The 12,054-nt window shown below is 36.2% G+C and overlaps 1 protein-coding gene across 2 annotated transcripts; it reads left to right on the plus strand.

Annotated features, from left to right (window-relative positions):
• Window positions 1-202: 202 nt before the first annotated feature.
• On the plus strand, window positions 203-9,427 carry LOC103719640 (uncharacterized). Of its 2 annotated transcripts, none has more exons than XM_039133779.3 (8): window positions 203-427; window positions 801-888; window positions 4,544-4,891; window positions 6,756-6,983; window positions 7,089-7,443; window positions 7,534-7,658; window positions 7,836-7,971; window positions 8,954-9,427. In XM_039133779.3, the coding sequence occupies exons 3-8, from the start codon at window positions 4,548-4,550 to the stop codon at window positions 9,191-9,193; spliced, it is 1,428 nt and encodes a 475-aa protein (XP_038989707.1). In that variant the 5' UTR covers window positions 203-427; window positions 801-888; window positions 4,544-4,547; the 3' UTR covers window positions 9,194-9,427. The 2 variants fall into 2 exon arrangements, with proteins under 2 accessions (XP_038989707.1, XP_038989708.1); XM_039133780.3 differs by having other exon boundaries at window positions 271-504.
• The last annotated feature ends 2,627 nt before the right edge of the window (window positions 9,428-12,054 follow it).

The following is a 12,054-nucleotide window of genomic DNA, read 5'->3' on the forward strand; positions in this document are numbered from 1 at the left end:
ACTACCTATGCCCTTAAAAGAAAATGTTGATAGATACCATTAACAGATTAAAATGGGTACATCATCATGTGAATATTCTTTTTCTTCCTCAGTTACAACTTAAAAATGAGTTTATCTATAAAAAAAGAAAAAAAAAACTCATCAAGTAAAATTTAGGTCCGAGTTGATTAATTGAAAGGGATCGTTTCAGATGAGACGGGTCGAGTCGGCTCAAATTTTGAATCGTTCCCGAACGCGAGACTACATATCGTGCCCGTTCCGAGTCGTGACAAATGGGTCTTTGCGGATTGCGAGCCCTAGAATTAGCCCCCTTTCTCCGCTAGAGCTTCGCCGACCGCTGAAACATCTTCCGCCTCCCCTGTCCCGTGGATTCGATCAGATCCGACCTCATTCCCGACTAAATCCGGCCTCAGATTCTCCTTCCATGGTCGGTCACCTCTCTCTTTCTCTGTCCCTCTGCTCTCGCCGCTATCTGTATCCATTTAAGATTTGAACGGGGAAAAGGTACTCGAAAGGCCAAAGTTCCCATCAAGAGCTAACCCATCCCGATGATTTCTTGTTTCTTTTTTTTGGTTTTGTTTTGAAATTCCAACTTCTGATGGCTTGTTTGTTTGAAAAAAAAAACAGTTTTTTTTTTTTATGTTTCTAGTTTGGTAGTGGCTGAAACCCGATTCTCTTTTTGGGGGTATTTGATGGGGATTGGAGGTTTTGGTTATTTTTCAGACAATTTGAATTTTTGATTTTTTTTGGTTATTGATCTTCTTTTCCTTTCTTGTTCACCTTTTATTTTTTCCGTGCAGGTTGCGATATAGATCTCTGGATTTAATCAGGTCCCGTGTGATAACGGAGAGGAAAACAAAAGGAGAAAGAAAAAAAATAAAGGGCGAGGTAAAAAAATTTTATTTTAGGGTCCCCTCAGCAATAAAGTACTTCTTCTCTATCTCTGCTGTTTGCTATTTTATCAATTAGATTTATGTACTGATTCGTTTGCCGCGGTATCTTTCTTGGTTATTTTTAATATCTATTAGGCTTCTTATTGATCTAGTTGCAGCTGATTAATCTTGATCCCTTCAGATATAAATATAACATCAGGACATTATTATAACCTCCTAATTTAAAAAGTCAGTTCATTCGTGTTGTACCAAAATCTCTTAAAGTAAAATTATTGAGTTGAAGTTGACATGGTCTTATTTGATTTTGTCAAATTTATTTTCTGCGCTGATTTAAGATTAAAGTTTATTTGAGAAGCTGGTGAATTCATGTTTTTCATTGATCACTGTATGATAAAGTTCCATTATGTTAAAACGTTGCCACTGATTATGTATATACCTATATGCGTGCACCCAGGTGCACGCTTTTGTGCATTTGCATGCATGTGCATGAGCGTATGCAAGCATGCACAGAGACACATGTTTAAGTGTGTGTGCATTTGTGTGCATATGCATGCAATATAAGTATGCAGATATGATATTTTACGTGTTTGCACTCTTTCACTTTGATGTCTTGGAGTATAGATTCTACTTTCTCTGTCAATTTCTCTCTTAATCTGGGTGTGCTTGCTTGTGCACATGTATGCACGGAGGCATGTGTAAGCATGTCCATTTTTTTGTGCATGCATGCAATATATCTATGTATATATGTAATTTCACATGTTTACAGCCTTCCAGTTCGATATCTTGGAGTAATACAGTCTACTTTCTATCTGTTGCTCTCTTAATCTGGATTATCAAAATACAATCTAGGCTGGATTCAGGCTCTAAAATAATAATTAAAAAAACAAATGTAGCAAACTACAGAAAATACTGCAACTAAAACTCAGTGGCTCTACTTGAAATCGAAGCAGAGACCAAGATTTTGATCCTCGCTTCAGTGTTATCATGGATTTTCCTTTGTCTATGGTATTCTTATACATGTACAATCTAGGCTTCATGAATGGGGCCAATCTGTAGAATTTCATTGTATGTTGCAGGAGACATGGTTGGAGTTGTTCTACAGTTCGTTAGCTTTAGAATCTTTTATTCTTCAATTTTTTGTCACATGTAGATGGATTGAACTAGGGTATGCCGTACCGGCCCGTATCGGCCGGTACGAACCAGTTCTGGTTGGGACCGGTACCGGATCAGTATGGAATCCGGTACCGAGAGCTTTTCATTGGAAAAGCAGCTGGTACGACTGCTGTACCGGTACGTACCGGACCGGTATGCCACCGGTACGCCGACCGGTACCGGTACGGCAGATCTTGGATTGAACCAATTTACACCAAAAAAAAAGAATCATTTAAAATTATTTTTCATTACAAATCTTTTTTAGTTCACAAGGATGATAGCTTCTTTTTATCCATGTTTCCCTTTAGCATCTCTTCTAAAAAGTGCAGAACATGGTCTAGAATGTTTTTTTTTTAAAATAATAATAATTAGACCTTATAGTAAATAATGATTCTTAGCCTTTTTCATGGCAGACTCCCTGACATATCTATTGAGGTGAATGCAATATACATGCAAGTCATATGATTTAGGTAGATATTAGTTTATCTCTGTTGATGATTATACGAGTTAATCTTCTTGATTTTCATTTCTATTCACTTTTTTCCTTTCTGCATTTGTTATTTGTCTGCTAGCCTTTATCAGCCTTGTAGCAATGTGTCGTAGAGCTTCCTTTCTTTAAAATGTCAGAAATTGTTTTCTGAAACAATTGTATGTATCCAATATTTAGTTTTTGCATACTTAGATATTAAAACCATTGCTCATTCACTAATTTTCCATCATGTTTGAGCTTTTCTTTGGTGTGAACTTATTTTTTTTCCTGCCTATAAACATGTATGGATAAGAGATCTTCAAAGCACATAGTTTTTTGCTTTCAGAAATACTGTAGATCATAATCATGTGAGTCCTTAAGTTAATAAGCACATTACTAGTTTTGTGTTGGTATTCGATGATTCGAGCTGTTGGATATGATCTACTACCTCTAAATTGTTTATATACCAAATTTTTTTTGATTTGGAGACCCATAGTCTATGTATCAAGTGGTCAAAAAATTGGACAATCTAAATAACACGAAACAATATTTTTTTTGGCTACTTAATGCATAAGGTAGGGGTCTCCAAATCATATGATTTGTAGTGGCAGTAGATCACATTCAACAGCTTGGATTATCGATATGGAACTCCCATCATCCAATATAGACCTGACCAGATCTGAGTGGAAATCCACTTGAGTGTAGCCCAAGTCCAGCTCTCTCTCTCTCTCTCTCTCTCTCTCTATATATATATATATATATATATATATATATATATGAATTATATTGTTGGTCCTCTTATTTAATTAACATAGGTGCAGGGCTCTATCATCTAGTAAAGTTCATATTTGAAAATCATAAACCATTACAACATCTATTGAAAAAGAAGGAAACAGTTACAGTGAAAATAAATCTGACATGGACGGTGATAACAAATGGTGATAGAAAGGTTCCTCACTTTCTTGCTCTCCTTGATTGTGTACCTCATTCCCTTTTTCTCAGACTTTCCCTCTCCCTTCTTTCCCTCTCTCTTGTCCTTCTTCCGTTCTCTTTGGTCTATGCTCTCTATCTATGTACTTCTCTCTTGATCTATCTTCTTCAACCTGTCTCTCTGCAGCTCTCTTTTCTCTCTCTCTTTCCCCTTTTTCTAACTATTTCTTCCCTTCTCTCTCTCCCTCTCCATCACTTGCCCTCTGGAAACTCTCAGATCAGCCATCTCGCCAACTAGAGGAATCTTCTAGATAGGAACCACAAGAATTGACATGCGAGAGCATCTTGAATCACTTCTCCACAGACATCCAATGCCTTAAGAGTAGGACCCAATCACCAGGTTGCTATAGTGTTTTGCATCTTTGCTTTTTTTTTTTTTCCTTTCTTATGAAGTCCAAGATATCTATGTATTTTCATATTAATGCATATGATTAGTTTCATATGCATGACAGAGTCATATGTCAATTAAACCTGAGTGTTTGCCATTACAGGATCAATCCAAATCCTTACTTCAACTGCAGCCACTAGTTAAAGATACAGTATAGTTATATAGTAACAGTGCCAGCAAAAGCAGATCTTCCAGGCATATCGGTCCAAGATGATTTTGGTATTTTAGCATTCTATTAAATGCAGAAATGAGGAGACTGGTCAACTTAACTATTAGCAAAGAAATGATATGGTCGACAGGTTTTACAGTAGGGAATTCTTTTTTCAATTGCAGTTAGATTTCTTTTTTCTTTTTTGGTTGGGGTGGGGGAGGAGGGCACTTAGATATTTATTTCGTAATTTTCTTTTATCCTTCTTTAAAAGCAATATATCTAATTTTGCTTATCTTCTTGCAAACTTGTCTGTTAGCCAATTTTAATATCTGTTACCTTACTTAGTCTTGCTTTATATCCTCTTTCTTTCACAAGGTATTTTCTACAGTAATTCTTCCCTGTTTGTTTGTTCTTCATGAAGTGATTATAAAATGAAACCAGTAGTTCTGGCTTTCAATCAATTAGTTGTATGGTTATTGGTTATTCTTTTCTCTGTGCAGGAAAATGGCTGGAGGGTTTAGAGTGCTTCATCTTGTTAGACCATTCCTGGCATTCTTGCCTGAAGTTCAAAGTGCTGACCGGAAAATTCCATTCAGGGAAAAAGTGATCTACACTGTGATCTCTCTTTTCATTTTTCTGGTTTGCAGTCAACTTCCTTTATATGGCATACATTCGACTACTGGAGCAGATCCTTTTTACTGGATGCGTGTTATTCTTGCGTCAAACCGTGGAACTGTCATGGAGCTAGGAATCACTCCAATTGTAACTTCTGGACTGGTTATGCAACTCTTGGTTGGATCGAAGATCATTGAAGTGGATAACAGCGTTCGAGAGGATCGTGCTCTTTTGTAAGTGCCAACTACTGAAATGTTGCCATTGTTATCGAACACACCTGTTCTTTAATTTTTCTTATTGCGTATGAATCTGTGATAAACTTGAGTAATGATACTGCATCATTTAGACATTAATGCCCAAAGGAATTCAGGTAACGAATCAGTGATGCAAAAGTTTGTATAAGCTGTTTCTAAAGTTTAAACTAGTATTCCCTGTAGGATAAATATGAAATCTCATTACCCTCTCTCAGGCAGGCTTTGGTTGGTTTTGTTGTCTTTTATGAAAAGCAATCCCACATTTAATAAACTCGGAAAAAATATGAGGAAAGAAAAGGAAAAACCTAGCTCAATCTCACTTGGCTTACATGGACATCTAAAGATGCCATACAAGAGACACTTTCTAATTTATTAGGCAACTAAATTGATGTAATATTGGTACTCTTCCATGATAAACATGCACAACTATGCATTATGTATACCACTTGATGAAAAGGGAGTTGTGAATATCAGAATCTTCCCTGTAAGATTTTTCATGTCAACTTTCTGACCAAAAGGCCCTTCAATTAATTTCAGAATACCTTTACCCTCTCAAAAATTATTTCACTTTGGGAACAAATCTGTCCCCATCATTATTTGCTATAAAATTGTTCCCTAGACATTATTTCTTCTTGTTGAGCTCTTTCCAGATAAACCAGCCTTCCACTTCTAATCCCCAACAACTAAGGAAGCAAATGAGGAAATGGTGGATGTAATATGATCTTCTAATTTGTTAGAAGGGAGCTGGTTACAACCTAGGCAGCATGACTAGATGCTTCTATCCCCTTGCAATCACTGCCAAATATGTCTTAGTTCTGATCATTGACATGTCTACTAAAATGTAGGAAATTAATTAAACATTGGCAGGCAGCAATTTGAGGGCACATCTACTCATTAGAGGCATTTCATTTCAAATTGGACACAATACTTGAGGGATAGTATGACAATGATGTTACCTGAATAGTGTCTAAGCCTCATCCAATTACTAATTCTGGAATCTGACATAGTGTGGACTATGAACATGATGATGTTGATGGATGTGAAAATTTGGAATTTTTTAATTTGTTTTCTTTTGTAAGTTAAACCTTTTTTAAAAATTTGTTTACTTTTGTTTGCTTTGTTTTTATGTTTATATTTTACTCTATATTATTTCATATTTTAATTTTTTGTGCTTTAGTTTTTTTGTTATGTCTTTTATATTTTTACTTCTTATTTTCTGTATTACAAATATATATCCTTTTCCTTTCTTTTGGTAGGCAGTATCTTTTACATAACATGCATTGCATGTTCCATTCTGCTAGTATACATAAATGTTTACAATACTTGTGAATCAGAAAAAATTTTTGATAAGGAATTTACTCTATTGGGCTTATGCTATAATAACTGTAAAGAGTTTTTGTCAACTAAATTAAAATACGTTGATCATCATGATTATGTCAAGTTTAGAATGCGCTCAATGAGCTGGATGTATGAACCCTTGTGCGCATGAGCATAAATAAGAGGCCATATGATAGCTCATGTTTCTATGAGGCATGTGTATTTCCTGAAAATATATATGTCATTTGTCTTATATGACCACTTGCTGATGGAAAACCCGAATATATTAAAAATAAATAATAATGAAATGCCTTGTATCATTAATAAGAAAAGCAAATAATGTATGTGTGTTTATTGTTTGCATTTGTTACTTTCAAACATGTTACCTTTACAGAGTAAGTTGTCGTTGAGTCTTGTTTGCATACTTTATGTGTAAAATATCCTTGTTTTAATCAGATGCAATCCATCATTAAAGCAAGTCGAATAGGTAGTTGACCTGATACTAGTTTTCATGTTTAATTTTCAGAAATGGTGCACAAAAGTTACTTGGCATCTTGATCGCTATTGGGGAGGCAGTTGCATATGTCCTATCTGGAATGTATGGTAGTGTCAGCCAATTAGGAACTGGAAATGCAATTCTCATTATACTTCAACTTTTCTTTGCTGGTATCATTGTCATATGTTTAGATGAACTTCTCCAGAAGGGATATGGTTTGGGATCCGGTATTTCTTTATTCATTGCCACCAATATATGGTAAGTTCATGATTTTTTTTTTATTTATCATTCTTACCTGATGATTTTTTATTTATTTATCATTCTTACCTTCATGATTTTTTATTTATCATTCTTATCTTGCAGTGAAAATATTATCTGGAAGGCATTTAGCCCTACGACCATTAACAGTGGGCGTGGTGCTGAATTTGAAGGCGCTGTCATTGCTTTGTTCCATCTACTGATAACTCGAACTGATAAAGTCCGTGCTCTTCGTGAGGCTTTCTATCGTCAAAATCTTCCAAATGTGACCAATTTGCTTGCCACAGTTTTGGTCTTCCTCATTGTTATCTATTTCCAAGGCTTCCGTGTGGTGCTGCCTGTGAGGTCAAAGAATGCTCGTGGACAACAAGGATCTTACCCAATTAAGCTGTTTTACACATCTAATATGCCAATCATTTTACACTCAGCACTTGTTTCTAACCTATATTTTATCTCCCAGGTATTCAAAGCAGATACTTACAGAACTGTCAAACCATATTAACCTTTCTTTTTGTCCAAAAATATCTAATTCCTTTTGATTCCTGTGCAGTTATTGTACAGGAGGTACAGTGGCAATTTCCTTGTAAATCTTCTGGGCAAGTGGAAAGAATCTGAGTATTCCGGTCAATCCATCCCTGTAGGTGGTCTGGCTTACTACATCACAGCACCATCAAGGTGATTAAAAAGTTACATTTCATCTCTCTCTCTCTCTGTGTGTGTGTGTGTTTTGTGTGTTTGTGCACGTGCGCGCATGCGCACGTGCATGTATGTGCGTGAAATGTGCATAATCTTATTATTTCTATCTTCAGCTACAGTATCTTACTATCTTAACCTTTGGTGCCAACTATGCAGCCTGGCAGATATGGCGGCAAATCCATTCCATGCGCTTTTCTATATAGTTTTTATGCTCTCAGCTTGTGCACTTTTCTCAAAGACTTGGATAGAAGTCTCTGGATCATCAGCAAGAGATGTGGCCAAGCAGCTCAAGGTACAATTTTTTTGCTTTGGTTGTCATCCATTGCATTCAATTAGTACACAAATTTTAATTGGAGGTCATATGTGTATGTGAACAAAAGGATATTTGACCATGTTCAGACATAATGTTAGGGTTGGCTATAGGTAGGGATTTGGAGAAGACTTGGTTGATGCCTGAAGGGAAAGAGGTTTAGTATTTGGGTTTTATTTGGGTTTGAAGAGGGAAAGATGAAAGTAAAGTTTCAATGTAAAGTAAAACAGGGAACAAGAGAGGTGCAAAACAAAAAACAGATTTTTATAGTATTTGATTTTTAGTTTCCTCTAGATTTGTAAGAAAAGCTACACACAGTAAGTGATGGCTTAGGCTGTTGTTCATAGAAGTTCCTTTGGCTAGTCAAAACAAATCAAATATTGGGAAAATATGCATTTTTATCCATTTGACTGGTAATATGTTGGCGATGTTTCAGCCCAAACTTTGACCTGTCTGCATAAAAACCATGATAAACATGGATTCCTTGCTTCCATATTCTTCATGAGATGTAGTCAGTGATACTGCTTAGTTTATTTCCAAGATTCGGTCACGGGAACAACTTTTTGGCACCGTTTCTCCTGATGGGCAGGCCTAACCTTTTCATAACACTTTGAACCAGTTCTCTTTCAACATTGCAGGTTCTTCTTGTATGGACTCCATCAAACTGCCTAGTTACAGGCTAAACCAACTTCTGATTAAGCAAGAATCGTGCCCAACAATTGATTGTCTTAAACCCTAGGGATTACGATTACCATCATGGTGATGGAAATCTTAAATTAGGTTATTTTCGTGGGCTCGTGTTTTTGTATTATTGGGCATTCTAGTGTTTTATAGATGAGAGCTGAGGACTGTAAATCATATTAGGTTTTATGCTTTGATAATTTACTTACTGGATACTCTTAAATGTATAACATACTGGTAGATGCGTTGCTAATGGGGTATCGAAATTTTGGGTATTTTGCAGGAACAACAAATGGTGATGCCTGGTCATCGGGAGTCAAATTTACAGAAGGAATTGAATAGGTACATCCCTACTGCAGCAGCTTTTGGTGGAATGTGCATCGGTGCGTTAACAGTTCTGGCAGATTTCATGGGGGCCATCGGTTCTGGAACCGGTATCCTGCTTGCTGTGACAATCATATATCAGTACTTCGAGACATTTGAGAAGGAGAAAGCCAGTGAGCTTGGTTTCTTCGGCCTTTGATGCCGATACTTGAGATACCTTTAACTCCGATAAGCCCGCTCGCAGTTTTGATTGGCTGAGACAGATACAGACATGGTTTAGCGCTCTTCTTATGAAAAGCTTTTGTGCTGCAAAACTTCTGTTGACAAGTATACAATGTATTCTAGTAATGTTGACCTAGTATGTTGTTATTGAATTATTAGTACAGTTGGATTGATATTTTTAGGAATGACATTGTGAGACCCTGTTTTTGCATGGTTGGTTGGGTGGAAATCGACCTAGCTGGCCCTGATCCTCGTTGCCAGGGAGGGTTCTGTTCTTTCTGACAAATCTTGCTTGCTAGCGAGCTTAGATTTTGAAAGGATAGCGCAAGAAGAATGCGGAATCTGCAGGCTCTTCTTTCTATATCTTTCCCTCTCCGCTTGCCAGGATCACCGAGATCTTCTTCCTCCTCCTCCATTTTCCTCCCTTCTCTCCCTCCCTTTCCTTCTTTCCTTTGCTTGGGCTCACCATGCCCTGTTTTCGTGCCACTGAAATCCTGGCCGCAGTGTCTCCTTAGAGCAAGGTAAGAACTAGGTTTCCCATCTCTTTTCCTTATCTCCAACTCCTCCCGATCGGCCTAGCAATGGCTGGAATCTGGCAAAGGATCGTTGGGATAAGAGAAAAAAAAAGAAGAAGAGCAACTCTACTTGGTGGGCGTTCCACCATGTGCAGAGGTCTTCGACCGTAGCTCTTGCCCTTCCCCCTTTCTATTTCGTGATGAAGATGAGGGGAGAGCGATGAAGAAGAAAAAAGAAAGAAGAAAAGAAAAGTGAAAAGGAGAAAAAAAAAAGAGGGAAAAAAAAAAGAGAAAGCAAAAAAAAAGAGCAAATATATATATATATATATATATATATAAGAAAAATTGAGAGAGATGTTTCATTTGGTGCAACCATTTTCTCTCTACCTGATTTGTAGATCCTAGTTCGATTTATCTAATCGGAACTTGAAGCTTGCTCATGTCTATTTTAAATTTTTTTAAAAAATTTAATTTAGATTTAGATTTTAAATAGTGAATAGAAAGTAATTTATTATCTTTAGACAGTTTTGATAGGTGCAGCAGATTTGCCCAACTAAGTCTAGTGATCTTTTGGCGAATAAAAATAAGTGAGCTTGGTACAAACCTTATTAATTTCAAATCACTGATTAATTTTAGGTATGAAATTATGAATTATATTTGACATGATGGATCCTGCATTTTTTAAAAAATTTAGGATCAAGCATATGATTGTAAATATTTCATGTTTTTTGCTAAATAGCATCCTTAATGAATAGTTTATTGTAAATGATTTACGTATAAATTATGATTATGAAAAATTATATGAAAATGATATACGTGTAATGATTTTGCATTTTAAACTTTTGCAATGCCATTAAGCATTTCCAACCTATTTATAAAAGTATGATTCATGAAAAATATAAAATATTTTACAAGCTCCCAAATAGCTACGACCGCCTTTAGAAATGGAGGCCAATCGACACTCTGGAGCTAGCATCCAACAAAAACAACCCTCTGCCAACAGGTTAAAGTTGGTAATGAATATGAACTATGATATCTTATCGGTTACGAAGATGGCCCTGTCATGGATTATAGTGATCGTAGCGCAAAAAATTTGTGAGTACTGTTTTAAATAAAAGTTTAGGTAAATGACAAACATTTGACGGTCATGAATATTTTAAATTGTACTTTCAATTTTACAAACTTGTATGATTTGTACGTACATGATTGATTTACTATGACACAGTTTGTTATTATATTTATAAAATATTTTATTTTATAATATAATTTTATTTTCTAAATGATGCATTGAATCATGTAAAAATTTTATGTTGGATCCGATAAGATGGTGCATAGTTACTTACTAAGCTGCAAAGCTCATTTGTTTGTTGTATTTTTTTTTCAGATAATTATGGTGGCTAGGAGCAGGAAAAAAATGAATGAATGATGAAAGAATAAAGCTTGAAGCATAGTTGCAAGCTATCAATAAGCGTAGTTATGACTATAAAGTTTTGAGTTATATGGTCGAAAATATTCAAATGTTGGATTTAGATGCTCTGTACCCGCTTCTGTTTGTTTGGCAAATAAAATTGGACAAATTTTATCATGCTATATTATATTTTTATTATGGGCTTCGTGTTATTGTGGGCAATACCTTATGGTAGGACGGCCATGTCATGCTTCGGATCTGGGGCATGACACACATCTCATGTTAGCTGGACTGCTGATGGGTGCAATTTTCTATATCTCAATGGATTATTCAGAACAAATTTCTATTGATGTGGCTTCCATTTGGCAGTTGATTCCCAAGCTTTTGCCCTAGTGGATGATAAACCTTGGCAACACGGTTGCCAATAATTCATGACGTTGGCAACCTCTGCCTGCTTATGTTTAATGCTGTGTTGGTTTTGAAATTGAAATTATGATCTCTCTTTGGCTGGATTTTACACCATTGTTTTCCCTTGGTTTTTTTCATCTGTTGTGTGGTATCATACGGTTGCTCGGATGGTTATTGTTGACTGCCAACCAGTTTCCTAACCGATCCCGCATAAAACCTAACCATCCAGCGAAATGAGATCCGCTCGTTCCGAGCTGGTCGATTCCATTGACAGTATGGATGGTGCTCTTTCTATTTCATTACACCGCTTGCGACAAAGCTCTCTTTCAAATATCTCATAAATAATGGTAGGTCAGAGTTGGCGAAAATGTGAAAGAGAATAATAAAAGCAATCAATAAGATTTTAATTCAATAGGTCTTAACAGCGCCTTGGTCCAACCGGTAATGTTACAACACCCAAACGTGTCATTTTATCCGTAAAAACACTGACATAATCAAAGAATACTA

This window comes from Phoenix dactylifera, chromosome 4 (assembly GCF_051530095.1).
Source record: "Phoenix dactylifera cultivar Ajwa chromosome 4, Ajwa_hap1_PhDact_Kaust_v1.1, whole genome shotgun sequence".
Classification (NCBI taxonomy): domain Eukaryota; kingdom Viridiplantae; phylum Streptophyta; class Magnoliopsida; order Arecales; family Arecaceae; genus Phoenix; species Phoenix dactylifera.